General features: G+C 40.6%; 2 protein-coding genes across 3 annotated transcripts in view; one reads left to right on the top strand and one right to left on the bottom strand.

Annotated features, from left to right (window-relative positions):
• Positions 1-253: 253 nt before the first annotated feature.
• LOC130435420 (C-X-C chemokine receptor type 5) lies at positions 254-2,705 on the top strand. The gene is made up of 2 exons (XM_056766038.1): positions 254-341; positions 935-2,705. The coding sequence occupies exons 1-2, from the start codon at positions 285-287 to the stop codon at positions 2,012-2,014; spliced, it is 1,137 nt and encodes a 378-aa protein (XP_056622016.1). The 5' UTR covers positions 254-284; the 3' UTR covers positions 2,015-2,705.
• Positions 2,706-2,744: 39 nt separating this feature from the next.
• Positions 2,745-15,839, bottom strand: part of bcl9l (bcl9 like) — a 43,387-nt gene continuing 30,292 nt past the window's right edge. Inside the window, exons 4-9 of one of the 2 annotated variants that reach the window (XM_056766036.1) lie at positions 12,162-12,287; positions 9,036-9,210; positions 8,654-8,738; positions 5,920-8,329; positions 4,776-5,033; positions 2,745-4,421 (exon numbers count right to left, since the gene is read on the bottom strand). In XM_056766036.1, coding sequence (XP_056622014.1) covers positions 3,211-4,421; positions 4,776-5,033; positions 5,920-8,329; positions 8,654-8,738; positions 9,036-9,210; positions 12,162-12,287 — 4,265 coding nt within the window. In that variant the 3' untranslated portion in view covers positions 2,745-3,210. The remainder of the gene's footprint in view (positions 4,422-4,775; positions 5,034-5,919; positions 8,330-8,653; positions 8,739-9,035; positions 9,211-12,161; positions 12,288-15,839) is intronic. The other variant, XM_056766037.1, reaches the window with a different exon arrangement.

Below are 15,839 nucleotides of genomic sequence, written 5' to 3'. Positions count from 1 at the left end.
ATTTCCATAGGTGAATTAAACTTTAAAGGTAAATGAACTGTCTGTGCTCATAGTGTACAGTATAAATTTGATTTCAAGGATTGTGAATTTGAAGTGAAGTTCAAGATGAACTTGAAGAAAAATATGCGGGGTTACAAAAAAAGGCTTTAAAAATCCGTGATGAGGTAAACTTCATAGGCGTGTTTTTTGACTTGAGCGTAAATGTAAGTCTAACTGGTTCGCTGCCTACATATCCTGTCATTGTTTTCTTACTGTTAGAGTAGAGGACACACACTTATAAGACAATGGATGCCAACATCACGATGAACATGGATGAATTAACAGAAATATTGATTTTGAAAGTGAGTATTTCAAATCTCCTTTACAAATAATTGTTTTTTTACTTTAGATTTTTATAGCTTGTGTCTAGTTGTCTTCACTGATTCATTTCATATCCTGTTAAAGCTAAAGTCTAATGATTAGAAAAATGTATAATGATTAGAAAAATGTATAATGATTAAACTTCAAATTTTTAACTATAGCCGGCTTTTAAGACCTTGATTAGTAATAATACGTTCCATGTCAGAAGCTCTTTAAAAAAAGATAACACTCTAATTTACATATATTTTAAAATAAAAAAATAAAAAAATTGTGTTCATTTATTATTCTTATTATATTCATTTTAAATACTTAAAATAGGAAGTGAGACGTTTACTTTTAATAACTTCCTCTGAGCATTACAGGTGGATCACAGCGTAAGCCTTTTGTACAACCAAAATTGTTTAGCTGTAAAAATGAAATTGTGAATACACTTTTCAATTTTAGGCATTAATCACCACAATTTTAAATCGCCAAAATGATGTTTTCATCTGTTGATTTAAATTGTTATCGGTTGTGGAATCTGTTTAAAGTGATTAATAATCTATTTAACAAAAGTATGTTTTTACTTTATTAGGATATTAACATCACTTTCACCGATTATGAAAACATTACAGAGCCACCTTACTCTAATGAAGAATACATCTGTTATACCAAAAACAACCGACTGCACCTGTTTCACACCGTGTTCCAACCCCTTGTGTATGGTGCAGTGCTTTTCCTGGGGCTGACTGGCAATGGCCTCCTCCTGACGGTCCTGCTAAAGCGCCGGAAAACCCTACGCATCACAGAGATCTACCTGGTACACCTGGCAATAGCCGACCTTCTCCTCCTGTTCACTTTACCTTTCGTTTTGACTCAAGTGGTGGCTGGATGGATCTATGGAGAGTTTCTTTGCAAGCTTTTGGGCCTCATCAATCGTCTAAATCTGGTGTGTGGGAGTCTGCTTTTGGCATGCATTGGCTTTGACCGCTACCTCGCCGTGGTGCACGCCATCCCCAGCCTCCAGAGTCGACGGCCTAAGATCGTTCACCTAACCTGTGCCCTGCTCTGGCTCCTCTGCCTGTCTTTGTCCATGCCCAACATGGTGTTCCTCAGCGTGGCGGAAAAGGATGACGGACCTACCCGGCTCTTCTGTTCTTATAACAGTCATCACATCCATGGAAACAACTGGATGTTGACCAACAGATTCATCACGCTCCTGCTGTGCTTCTTTCTACCTCTGATGGTCATGGGATACTGCTACACTGCCATCATTATCACTCTTTCCCAAAGCCAAAAGAGTTTGGAGAAGCAGGGGGCCATCCGATTGGCCCTGCTGGTTACACTGGTGTTCTGCCTGTGCTGGTTGCCGTATAACATCACCATTCTGACCGATACCCTTGTGCAGTTGCGTGCTATCTCTAAGTGGAGCTGCCAAGCTCAAGCCATGTTAAATGAAGCGCTCATAGTGACGGAGGCCATTGGCTTTATGCACTGTTGCTTGAATCCAATACTGTATGCCTTCATTGGGGTACGTTTCCGGCGGGACCTCCTGCAGTTGCTAGCCAAAAGGAAGTGTCTGAAGTTATGCCTGCCAGGGCTGAGAGCTGAAAGTCAGAGCAGGTCATCTGTAACAGAGGCTGTGACTGTAACAACGAGCAACCACTATATCTAATGAACATTTGAGATTTCTGAAACTGAACATTTTGTGGAACTAGTTAAATGTTTTCATCCTTGTACATCTTTGAGTTGCCAAGCAGCAACTTGAGACCTATGTCTTTATCACTGTACTAATTCACAATGCATTGCTTGAGCCTACGCATTGACACATTAACCCATAATGTTATATTATATATAGACAATATATATAATAATTTTCTAAAAAGAAGTGTGACTTAAAGGGATGCTTCCCCGAAAAATGAAAATTCTTTCATCATTTAGTCACCTTCGAGTTGTTCCAAATCTGTATTTTTTTGTTTTGTTCTGATGGACACAGAATCTGTAACAAAACAGATCTTGCCCCCATTGACTCCCATTGTAGGAAAAACATATGTAATTATTTTTTGTTCTCTTGAACACCAAAGAAGACTTGTAGAATGTAGGAGAGCAAACAGGTCTGGGGCACTTTTGACTACCAATGGTGAGTAAATGACAGACTTTTTTGTGTGTAGTATCCCTTTAAAACTGAATTAAGACAATTAAAATAAAGCTTCTGCATCATATCTAACCTGCAAAAATTCTTTGCTTTGTGTTCTGAATATGCCAAAGTCTAAATGTCAGATAACAAATGATTCTAAAATAAAGTTTTCCATAATGAATGTCTTGAGTTTTGTAATGTGATTGCCACTCAACCAGTCATAAACCCCAACCACATCCACCATCACAACAACAAAGACAACACAAAGTTGCGGAACAGATTTTTTTCTTATTTGTTATTAGATTTCTAATAAAACACAGTATACAGAACAGTTGCAAACAAGCACAAATTGCATCTTATTTACAGCAACTATATATATGTTTTAGATTTATACATAGATATTTATATATTACCTTCCACAACAGTTTGGTAGCCAGAATGTAATTAGAACATAGAAACCCAGAGGCTTTTTTCTTCGTTCGCTTTGCAATGGAACACATTAATCTCAAATATACATATTTTACAAATATCTTAAAAAATGGCTTTAGATTTGACTGAATTGTAATGATAATCCCATTAACAGATAGATCCCGAAGTTCACTTCAGCGTCAAGAAAATATTACTAAAACCATTGTTTTTAGCATTTGTTTGCCATTATCAATGGCAAGGACAGCATTCCAATTCTGAAATAACCAATAGGAAACAAGGTTTTTACAGTTTTACAGGATGCCCGATTAAAAGGGCATGTTGGCCATATTTCCAGGTCCGTAGCCCAATGGACTGTCCAGAGACATGCTCCGTTGTCTCAGACTCTGAGGGCCCATCATGCCTGACTGTGAATGTGGAGGTCCCATCATATGCCCCTGAGGGGACATGAGAGGCCCCGGCTGGCCAAAGTGCTCCCCAGGAAGTGCCATGCCCCGCTGCTTTGCCTGCATCATCATCAGATTCTGCTGAGCCATGAGATTATGAGGGTGCTGCTGTGGAGACAGCATACCGCGGGGAGGGTGGGAGGGGTGTTGTAAGAGGTTGTTGGCCATCATGGCCTGTTGCTGCTGCTGATGGTGTTGTTGCTGGAGCTGGTGTTGTGGAGACATGCCTGTCCTGCCCATCATATGCCCTGGGTGGCACATGGGCCCCATCCCACCACCTGAACCCATGCCCCTGGAGCCCATCTGAGGCATGCCCATACCTGGTCGCATACCACAATGCGAAGGGTGTAGGGGCAGTTGCTGCTCGGGCATCATGTTCTGTAAGTTAGCGATATGGGGGTTGGAGGAAGGAATGCCGCCATGGGGCGGTCCAGACGAGGAGAGCTGCTTGAGAAGGTGTGCAGAGGTCTGCTGAGGCGGTTGACCCTGGTGGGGATTCTGATGTGGCTGGGACATGGCTTCACTTTTTGGGAAGTACTGTAGGGTGCTGCTGGGCTTGTCAGCAGGAATGATACGGGAAAGATCAAACTCGGGAATGCCAGTATGTGTGGGCCTGATGACCTCACTCAGGTCTGGACCATCACCCATGGTTAAGGGTGGAAAAGAGTCTGGTTGGTGAGGTCGCTGGTGAGACATGCCTTTATTTAGAAGGTGTATCTGTTGAGGTGGTAGAACCTCATCTGGGCGCTGGGAGTACTGCTGTCCCATACCAATAGGGGAGTGAATAGGTCCCTGCATGCGAGGGAATCCCCCCATCTGGTTTTGAAGATGCAGTGGGGAAACATTGCAAGGTCCTATTCCATCAGGCGGTCCACCTCCCATTATTGCTGAGGCCATTCCTGGCATGCCCAGAGTGTTAGGGGATGGGAGCATGGGACCAGAAGGATCATGGGATAGCTGCTGACCTCCTTGGAGAACCATTCCCATAGGGCTTTGTGGACCACTGTGAGGTCCCATTGAACCCTGGGAGGACAGTAGCATCTGCGTGGACTGATGATTTCCCATGTTTCCGACTGAAAAAAAATATGGAATAAAAGCTTATTTCAATTTATTCAATAAAAGGTTGTAAAAACTGTCAAGACATTTTTAGTAAATTATGTAATTTTACTTGACACATTTATTTAATATTTTTTCTCGTGCCCCAGCTGCTGGAATGTTATAGTTTTTACAGGTTGACATTTTTTACATTGTACTCTTTACCTACTATCATATAAAATAACTACATTTAAAATAAATACAAATATAATATATTAATGTCACAATATAACATCAAACGATAATCTTAATGAGAAAAAAATTCCCTTATATTTAGTAACTTTTATTATACAGCTTGAGATTTTGATTGTAAGAAAATTGCAGAAATATACCTGACATGTTCATTCCAGACAGGAGGGGTCTATCGGGTAGCATCTCATCATCTGATGTAGCGATTGTCTTGATGGCGTCATGGTAGAGTGGAGTGGAGCTGGGCATGGCATACTTTGACATCTGAGACATTATAAGGGAAAGAGGATTCTGGGATGGGGGAGCATCAGGCGAGGATGTGAAAGGCATGCTAGGATTGATAGAATTGGGCGGCTGATTGATGGGTGTTGAGTTTGAACTCCTAGGTGGCAGTGACATGCCTAAAGGAAGAAGATGAAGACATTGTATCAACTTTGCTAAATGCATTAATTTATTTCAAAACTAATCAATGCCAAGCCAATTAAATTTACAACACAGTGTTTCCCATACATTGATTTATTCATCAACACTGACTGCCACAAATAGTTGAAAGTAAAAAAATGGTTTCATGTATCCCCTTTAAATTTGTATTTTACTGGTTGTGCTGCACCTCGATGAAGCTCATCTCACATGACAGTGGGCGAAATAAAAGTGTTTTCAAGATGCGTTCCTCCGTGTTCTTGACTTTCCAAGTAAATGTCAACTGTCACATATGTTACTGACAGAGAAGAAGGCTGACCGAATTTATAAGGGCTTAACAAAAGGTTAGCAATATTTCCCACACATCTCCCACACACTCTTTCTATATGAGCTCAGTGTCTGCGTGTAAGCTCTCGCCCCGAGTTCAGTGAACTGTGCGCACACTCTAGTTAGCTCAGTGCATTCTCCCATATTTCTGAATAATTACCCGTAATGTAGCCCAAATCACATGATTTTCATTTATATATCAGGATGTTAGCACCATTAAAGTGAGTGGTGGTTGTAACACAAGGTATTATTTGGTCATGTTAAGTCAATATTTTGTACTTGTTTTATGTCTGACAACAGAATAGAAAATATGTGAGTAGGGCTTGGTTGTATTAAAATACAGTACAAACAAATTTAGTAGACCAAATTTAACAGTAGACCAAACCAATGGAAACATGACGCGATGACGTCACATACTAATTTGCATTTCCGTGACATCATTGCACTGGTTAGGTCTACTGTTGGCACTTGAAATTTGTTTTTGCTGTATTTTAAGGGCCACAAGTCTCTCAAAATCCTGTGGGAAACACTGTATTTTACCTGTATCTGTGGAGCTGCTTCCCCCATTTCCGGTGACCTTCACACTAGCTGGCCCTCCAGGACTGGGCATAGCCGTCTTGGGTGAGGCAGTCCAGCCAGGTGAAGCGACTGGCATGGTTGGAGATTTTAGGTGTCCGGGAGAGCCAGATGGTGATCGGAGACCAAGAGAAGGGCCTATGACCTGTGGCGACTTGATAGAGGTGGAGGAGGGTGTTCCAGCCCCGGAAGCTGCTGGTAGAGGTGGGTGAGAAGGACCACTTGGTAGTAAATGGCTGGGTGATTTCAGGCCTGCTGCAGATGGTGAAGGCATGAGAGGTGATGGCTCTTGGCTAAGAGAAGGAGATTTGAGCTGATGAGATGGAGGTAAAGCTGGGGAACCCATTGGATTTACACTAATGGACAGGTCAGGGGGATGTCGAGTGCTATGGTCTATACCCCTTGAGCCAGTGCTCATTGGAATGTGACTTAGTCTTGAGGTGCTGTTCATGTGGGGAGGACCTTGCTGGTCCGGTACAAACATCTCAGGTTGCTGCATATATGGGCCATCACCTTGACTACCAGGAAAGGAGCTCTGGTTGGGGAACTGAAGAGGTCCTTCAGGCCCGAGGATCATTCCTTTGTTAGCACCACCACGGCCATTCTGTGAAGCCCTGATACGAGAGATTTCTTCTGGGTTCAACATCTCCCCAAGAGGGCCAACAAGTCCAGGCCCTCCCCTCAGCTTCTGTGCCAACAACTGCTGCTGTTGATTCATGTTCATGCCCATATTCATGTTTAAATTACCCCCCAAGGGAGAGTCTATTATGTCTCGCATTGTAGGGCCACCATCGCCACCTACCCCACCAATGGGAGAGCCCATTATAGCCCGAGAACCAGGAAAGTCCATTGGGTCACCACGTGAGGGCGGTCCTCCCCCCATTCCAGGATTAGGAAAGCCTGGTCCTCCAGTGTTATCTATCATCCTAGGGCCGCCAAGCTCTGCCTGCTGCTGCCTGGATATTTGTTGTTGCAAATCTAATCTATGTAATCTGCGGAACATCTCCTCCCGCGTTAAAGGTCGATCCATATCTCCCTGAAAATGCTGCGGAGGTCCACCCGGTCCCCCAGGAGGGTAGCACCCATGAAATGGGCCCCCACCACCCATGTTTGGTGGCATTTCGTCCAGCCAAGCCATGCCTGGCCTTGGAGGTCTTTGAGGGCCCAAGCCCTCCATAGCTAAAACTCCTCCAGGGCTTTCCGAGTAGCCTCCACCGCCTGAGGGGCCTCGCATTTGTCCAAGAAACCTTGGCCCTCGAGGCCCCTCCTGATGCATTTCCATTAATCTAGGATTTCCGCCCATTCCTCCCCCCATCGGCCCTGGCCCCCATTGCTGATCACCAGGTTTACTGTGATATGGGGGTGGGGGCCCCCTCATTAGCATTGGCCCCCCGGGCATACCCATTTCCGACATCATGCGGAAATGCTGGGGATGTTGGTGGGGGTTAATTTCTTGTTGTCGCCTTTTCTCTAGATAGTATTCTTCCTGCAGCTTTCTCCAAGCCAGCTGTTCTGGTGTTACACCTTCAGGCCCCATCATGGGACCCATATCCATCCCTGAAGGTGAGGAGAGGTGGTGAGAGTGCGGTGGCATACCATGGTGCGGCCCCATCAGAGAATCATCCAATCCAGGACCACCAAGATTCTGGGTCTGTGAGATGATGGACTGTAATGGTTCCTCGTACTTTTTCATTCCACCCACAGGTGGCATACCAGGCATTCCAGCATTGTTGTTGTGGCAGTTACCAGTATTCTCACCACCATTTTCACCATCTTCCATCCCCCTACCCCCATTGTTACTATTATTGTTGTTGACATTAGTACCATTAGGATTGTCATTAGGACCTCTTGGTTCCTCATGGCCAGCACCGGCCCCACTACGAAGAAGCAACCTCTCAATGTCTCGAAGAGTTTGCAGTGATCGTTCACGATGCTCTAGCTGCTCCTTAGAAAGTCCATCTGTGTTCCCCGGCCCTCCACGTTGACCTTGCTCACCCTGACGATGTGCAGATAATGCAGAGGGACTTGAGGAAGGAGACGGTCCTGCACCATGGTGGGGAATCGTACCTGGCCTGTCCACTCCATCTGATCCAGAAACACCTACAGACTGTGGGCCTGACCCTGCTGGACCCATCGAATGAACTGCAGAGCGGCTGTTGCTGCCTGACGTTCCTCCAACTCGGTGGGTTTGGGTTGACTCACCATCTGGATGCCCTGTGGAAGGAGTACTGGTGCCAGGAAGGTGTCCTCCCACAACGCCACCAACCGAAGCTGGCCGGGGCGTACCGCTTTGGGATTTGGGAGTGCCAATGGGCGGGGTGTGACTAGAGCTGATCTGCTCACTTAGGTTGGTGAGTTTTCCAACAGCGATAGACTGCTCAGGGACAGAGACAGAAAAGGACACAGAAAAAGAAAAGAAAGAAAGATTTAGGTGGGGTTTGCTATTAAATGTCACTTTTTTACCTCACCTGAGCTCAACACAAAACAAAAGACTTTCAATAGTACTATTCTCATGATTTTCAATAGAAACAGGAACAAAAACAAGCATTGTGATTTAAATAGCCCTTTTAAACAAAATTGTGTCTCACGCCACTGAACTGGAACTGGATGAAACACAATTCTTTCACACATGGTTTATGTTTATAACACACATTTTATTATCAAGGATAGCAATATGCAGGCTTGTGCCGGGACAAACCTGGTCCAGTTTTGTGCGGGGTACATTCTGCTGGTGATATAAGAGGATGGAGTCTGTGTGGCCATGCATCACTGCCTCTGCAGCACTGCAGAACAAATACAAAAATTTCATAAGTGTTACACTCTTCGTTCTTAATAATTCCCTACAAAACAGCACAAAACAATATTCAATATTCAAAACATTGTTTTCTATCATTTTCTGTGTTTCCCATTCTGTCGTGTGAGCTTCTAAAAGCACACTCCTACAGCTACTGCGTGGTGGAGAAATGGGCTGCTGTTAATGCTTGCATTTTACTCAATCCTTTGTTGTGGCTTCAGCAAATTTTGATTAGCACATGTTGACTGCAGAGTATACAGGAACAAAAAAACAACAACACACTAACCTGTTGGCTAGGCTGGTGGTGAAAACATAAACTATTTGCTGAGGTGGCCGAGGATTCAGATCAGTGCGAATACCGGGTCCACGACCAGAGCCCAAACCTTGACCTCCGGGATCACTTATCGGGCCCGTGGCAGATGAACCAGAGTGGGATTGACTAGGACACATCACATGCTCTCCTGAGCGAGGGCCACAAGAGAAACAGTCAGACAGAAGAAAAAGCAAAACAAAAAAACGTTTAGCAAATAACAAACCACTTTGAGATCCTCTACCCAAAAACAAACATAATGTCATGATTGATTCAGCCTCATGTCATACAAAACCTATATATAACAGTGGAAGACAAACGATGATATTTAGAGAAATGTCTCAGTGGTTTTGTGTCCATACAAGAAAGTCAATGGGTCAAACAGGTTTGACATGAGGGTGAATACATTTTTTTCACGTTTCAGTCATTTTCATAATCAACATTTATATAGCCAAAAGGGGCCATGAAATAAAACTGTGATATCCCTATTTAAACAGTTTACACTGTTAAGTATAAAACAAACAACCTGCCAGTTAGTTTTAATTCATAACAAAAAAAATGTGAACTTGAGAAGCCAGATTTATGCTGTAAAAAAATACCACTAATGTCCCGGAAAACCACAAGGAGGAGCTATGTCCCACAGAAGCACTTTCCAGAGCCTCGGTTCATGAGCATCTGATAGATTGGCATTTACGTCAAGAAAATTATGTGGGTAGATATGAAACACTGAAGATTAGTGAAAAATACAAAACAAATAGGCCAAAATTTCCAATTCATTTGAAAAAATGAATTGGAAACTTTGTTGAAAATCTGTTAACCGTTCCAAGATACACCACACACAGGAAAACCTTATTTTTATAATATGATTCAGACAAGGTCAAGGTAACAGCATTGGATATTATCTTTGAAGAGCCATATCAAGTCATACGATTGTGCTATGGGTGTTGTGTGGGGCGTGTGCAGGTAATGTTTAAAGACACACCTCAGTCACGTGTTTACACACAGATGAGGAAGTTGACTTTACTTCACATAAGAAGACAACAGCTCAATACCATAGACCTGTCAGACTATTGCATGGCAAGTTTACATCAAATTTGTACTTTCATGTTCGCTTGCTCAGATGCTTTGTGACATACAATGCCAAGGAAGCAGAAGTTGTTGAACGCCTTTACAAACAGAGCATTTAGCATTATAAACTGTAAAAACAATTTCCTGCCTCAGAATTTGTGTCTTGTCTTCCAATAGACGGTTTCAAAGCAACAACATTAACAAACTTTTCTGCCCATAAGTGCTTTTGTGACCCAAACTGAACTTCCGGTAGACATCAGCAAAGACCAAATAATTTCTTAATACAAAAGAAATAAGAATTAAATTACATAAATGAAGTTAAGTGTGTCTAGCCATTATTATTTTGAGTTATCAGTAGCTAGACGTTACTTGACTAGACTTAATTGTTACAAAATTACACAACCCACCAACATGTAATAAAATGAACACACAATAATATCAAACAAATTGTGTGTTTAATAAAATTATTGTACAATAAAATATTAATATAAATTCATATTAATATTAGTTAAAAGGTAAAATGTTATATTATTAGTCAGGGGTCAGGGGTGTGCAACCACCTGCTTTTATTTTTTACTGTATGAAGATGTATTTCTGTTTTAAGCATGAACTCACTTAATTTTGAACATTAAAAAAAGAAAAACAAGACATAGATTTTCAAGTAAATAGATTAAAATCGGCCAATGATCAGGGCTTAATATCCTGTCAATCAAAAGAGGACAGGAAAATGCAATGATTTTGGGCTCTGTATATAGAAAACATTACCAGTCTGATGTTCAATATTAATAGTCGTTTTATGAATTAATAACATTCAGACTGTTAAGAAATATAAATTTAGAATCTATTTCTGCAGACATCAGTCTGAATAAACGTTTACATATTTCTATTGGAAAAGCAGACAAAAATACAAAGCAACAGATTCTTCTTTGCAGTGTAGGGTTTAGAAACAGCTTAAGCTAAAAAAAAAATATATATATATAAAAGCTATTTATATAAATAGCTTCTGTCCAGTTGTGTCAGTTAAAACCAAGGTGTTATTTCTGCTTTTTGTTTGCTATGCCAACACGTCTAAATACTTCTCAGATTTTCTCAGATACAGAAGAGCAGGTAGCGCAGGATGTACTTGTGCCCCCGAGCTGTGGTGACCAACTGACAGATGCATATCCACACAATAAAAAAAACGTTCTCGCTCCCATACACACACAAACACACACACACACAAATGCGAGTAGAAGAGGCTTTGAATAAAATAATAATGCAGTTTATGATGGGATATATATTTGGGTCTGATGTAAGACAGGGGTGTAACAATATATCGAAGTATCGTACATCGCAATAAAAAAACATTAAGATATGTATCGTAAACTTTGGCAATATGTTATTATAATTTTATAATATTTGAATGCAATTTTTTTTTCTAAAAATGTGTTTTTAATTATCCAGTTTTTTAATTGACATTAAAATGTTTGAATTAAACCTTGAATATTGTCAATTCTTTAACAAATGTCACAAACAAATGGGGAAAACAGTTTTATGAAAATATAGAAGGATTCGCTTCACAAGATGTCACATGTTGCCAGGAGCCGCTTTTTGGGATTTAATGTGCTTTAGGAACTCTAAGACAGGTGGACCCCATATACTCCCATTATATGAAGCACAGAGTGCAGCGGATTTACCAAAAAATCGTATTTATTGTTCTACTCCAGTCAAAATATCACCTGTGTGAAGGATGGCCTGGGGGTGAGTAAACAAACAGCAAATTTTTGAATTTTTGGGTGAACTATCACTTTAATAATTATTTAATGAATTATGCAATTTACTCATTCTTAATGACTTTATGAATCCTTTAATAAGTTAATAAATATTTTGGCCAACAATGCTTTCACTAAGGAACTCCTAATGTGACAACACACGTCAACTTTTATGTACACAGTCTACAGGAAGAAACTCACATTATGTCTTCTATCACGGTCAGGACTGGCTAGGCCATGGCTATGGTTAAACAGCTGTGTTATTAGGTGCGTGTGCACTCACGGTGTGTGGCAGAAAGAGGTTTCTCATCCTCTTCCTCGGTTTCAGCCCCCGAGCACCATTCATCGCCACTGTACGGCTGCTTTCTCTCCAGCACACACCTGCGTTTGCTGCGCATCACGCCCTCTACTGGACACCATTGAGAAAAACACAGAAAGGCAAAATTATGCAAACACATTTCAAATGAACATGTATGTCAAGTCATGCTATAAGCGGAAAGCCACGCACACAAACTGACCAATAAACCCACGGCTGAGCTAAGTATTTCATGTTAAAACGGTCACTCCAGACACACAATACACCAGAAATGTAACGCATTCATAGGGTATAAGAGGAGACCAGGCCTTCAAAACCTTAAAATATCTCCTAACCTTGAATACCAGACAGGGAGTGTAAGAAAGGGAAGAGAGAGAGCGAGCGAGGGGTGTTAGGTTGTGGTGTCCTGGGCTTGTGCACGTCGTGTTGGCAGCGAGCAGAGATAAAGAGCTGACCTTTTCTGCATCCTCTTTTGTTCCCAGCAGACATCAGTTTACGTAAATGAGTGAGTCAGCCGTCTCTCGCTGGTTTACTTTCTCTTTAATCATTGGCCCTTTCCAGGTGTGGCAATCGAGTGGTCTGAAGTGGATGGGTGACTTGCATTTCATTTGAATGTGTTTCTGTTTGCTTTTCTGCCGCGTGAACAATATTTACAGAGAAAGAAAGAGGCAGAGAGAGGGATAGAGAGACAGAGAGAGAGGCGAATCTGCTTGAGTCTGAACGACTCTCCTTAAAAACACACTGACTAAAATTATCATTATCAAACAATTTCAAAGACTTATTTTGTGTCTTTATTTTTAAGAAGTTTCCGTAACTTTTCCAGGTCGGGAAATTTAATTCTCGAATGAAATTCTCTAGTATTTGCTGCTCTCTGTACATTCAAATCCCAAATTAGAGACAACAAATGTCTGTTTACAATTTAAATGTATTCACTTTAATTACAATAAATAAATAAATAAACCCGGGTGCAACCCCACCTTTTACCTTCCATGCTCTTATAAAGCCATACAGGTGTGTGTTTTGTTTAAGTGTGTGTACGCACACACAAAGAAGCTTCAGTGCCATTACAGGAAGCTCAGATGACTCACACGATAGCCCCGTTATTTCCCCTGATCTTGCTCTCTCTCTCTTATAAACACACGACATACAAAAAGCACTGCTGAATGAAAAAAATTAAGAATAGTACAATGAAGCAAACAAAAAGAAAAAGCACATACACACAGTGAAAAGAAAAACACACCTCCACAGTCTAGGAATGGAAGAGGTGTTATTGCTTTTAATATTGGGCAGACGCTGTTTGAGTAAATCTCACTAAACCTGTCAAGAATGCGTCAGCCCTGTCAAAACATGAAAATAAGAAATGATTTTTCGCCAAATGACAATAAAGCCCTTTTTTGCATTGTGACATTATTAAGTTAAAAAACCCCATTCACATGACCGTAACACAATCTCAAAGTCATTAGTGTAACGCGCAAAAGATAATGCTAAATAATTAAAATGACAAAGAATGTATTAAAGAATGACATGGGGGTTGTATTTAATTACATATAAATTATGTACTGCTTTAATCACGTTGATTCACACAACCACAGAAATAAATGAACACAATACAACTCTATTTTTTTCACAGTTTTTTCACGTTTTGGAATAATAGCAAATATTTGAAATTATAAAATAACACAAGTGTGGAAAGTGTGATCTCAGTCTTCTATCTGAGTTTCTTCAAGTAGACACTTTAAATCCAATAAACACTAAACAGTCTGTACATTCCCTCCACTCTGTTAAACGAGGTGCATTATGGGACACTTTTTAAACTGAGTTGAGGGAAGTTACAAGTATATTCACTTCCAACACACACAGCACAACTTTTTAACATCTTAACATCTTTTTGTTACAAGATGTTAAACACTGGTCCAGAAACACCTCCGTTTTTTTTTTTTACTTATTTAAATCTTACATATACAGCCGTTAAAAAAATTAAGAGACCATTCCAAATTTTAATTTAACCTGTATTGCTTAGAAATTAATTTGAACTTCATATTTGATGTATGAAATAAATAAAAATTAGTGGTGGGCATAGATTAATTTTTTTAATCTAGATTAATCTAGATTAATTCCAAGATTAATCTAGATTAATCTAGATTAAAATGGCTCATTTGAATTCTGCCGAAGGCATTCAGAATATGTGTGCTACCCAAATAATGACTAAAAGTAAGTCTTTGAGAACGGGTTTCTCAAGCCAGGTGGCGCATTAGACCAGGGGCTCATCTCCTGTTTCCAAAATGCATCCCAAACTGCTTGAGAAAGCTGTTCTACTATGATAATTGGTGATGAAAATTAAATTATGTTCAATAAGATGAACTTGTGTTTACTTCCGCATTAGCCAAGGGATGATTTGCGTTTAGGTGGTACTTGAGACTGGAAGAGCTCCTACAGTACATTTACATTTAGTCATTTAGCAGACTCTTTTATCCAAAGCGACTTACAAAGAGTGAGGGAGCAACAAGCGATATGTCATACAGGAGCCATAATACATTAGATCTCAATACAAAGTTACTGGTTTCAACTAAAGCTAGACCACTACCTGTTGAAAGTGTTTTTTAAACCAATTCCGCATTGCACAAGGTGCAAACAACATTAGTCTTGTCGATGTTTCTATTGGGAAGCTTCTTAAAAATGAATATTCCCTGAAGCAAACCCGGCGGCTTCATAGCCGCATCCATGTTAGCACGTCACGTTTGATGCGGTAATTTCACAGTAACGTTCTGTTGTGTTCAGACCAAACGCGAATGGCGTGTCAAGCGCGAGTGATTTTTTATGTTAATGCAAAGAGCCAATAGACCTACTTGCTGCGCGAATCGCGCGAATGAAGCCCTGGTTATGAGATGATGAGGCGGCTTCTGCTTCCGCGAATGACGCGAGTTGAAAAATCTTGTTCTCGCCCCGTACAGTGCAGTTAAGCTGGTATACATCCGCGCTAAAATATCAAGGTGAAAGTCATCATAGCTTGCGTAGTATAGACCCAGCTCCCAACCCAACTTTGAGAATAGATTAACGGCGACATTTTTTTTATCGCGCGATAAGAGTCTCACTGCGTTAACGCCGTTAACGCCTTTAACGGCCCACCACTAATAAAAATAAATAAATAAATAATAAAAAATACACAGCATGCTTTCTGTTATTTGTTTTTTCCAGTTTCAATATTTCTGCAAATAGAAGCCATATTTTAATGAGAAAATTAGAGATACTTTTAGTTACAAAAATAAATAAATAGTAAATTCTCTCTCTTAATTTTTTCGCAGCTGTATAATAAAATCTTAAACATATTACTTTAACATTTTTATTGGGTTCTAAATGTTCTGTCGGTTGTTTTCGGTTCAAAACTGAAACAGGAAGTTCTTCTTGAACAGCTTTGTTTACGTTTTCCGAAGTGGTGCATTTTTTCAACTTTGGACATTTAAACATAACCTTTATATTCAGATTTATAAGATCATGAGAAACACATTCATCTTTTCAAAAAATGAAATTTTAATATTATTTATGTCAAATATATTTTTGATGCTTTCAGGTTTAGAGTGAAATTTGGCCTGGACATGTTTTCATGTGATTTACACATTAAGACCACATAGGGGAAACATAAACGTG

Source organism: Triplophysa dalaica, chromosome 14 (assembly GCF_015846415.1).
Source record: "Triplophysa dalaica isolate WHDGS20190420 chromosome 14, ASM1584641v1, whole genome shotgun sequence".
In the NCBI taxonomy this organism is placed as follows: Eukaryota; Metazoa; Chordata; class Actinopteri; order Cypriniformes; family Nemacheilidae; genus Triplophysa; species Triplophysa dalaica.
Note: the sequence above shows the minus strand (reverse complement) of the source record. Positions and strands in the feature narration are given on the sequence as shown.

Bases quoted from the DNA above. Each gene is read 5' to 3' on its own strand.
- LOC130435420 (XM_056766038.1), top strand. From the start codon at position 285: ATGGATGCCAACATCACGATGAACATGGATGAATTAACAGAAATATTG. The intron at 342-934 runs GTGAGTATTTCA...TTACTTTATTAG, and splicing joins CAGAAATATTGATTTTGAAA to GATATTAACATCACTTTCAC.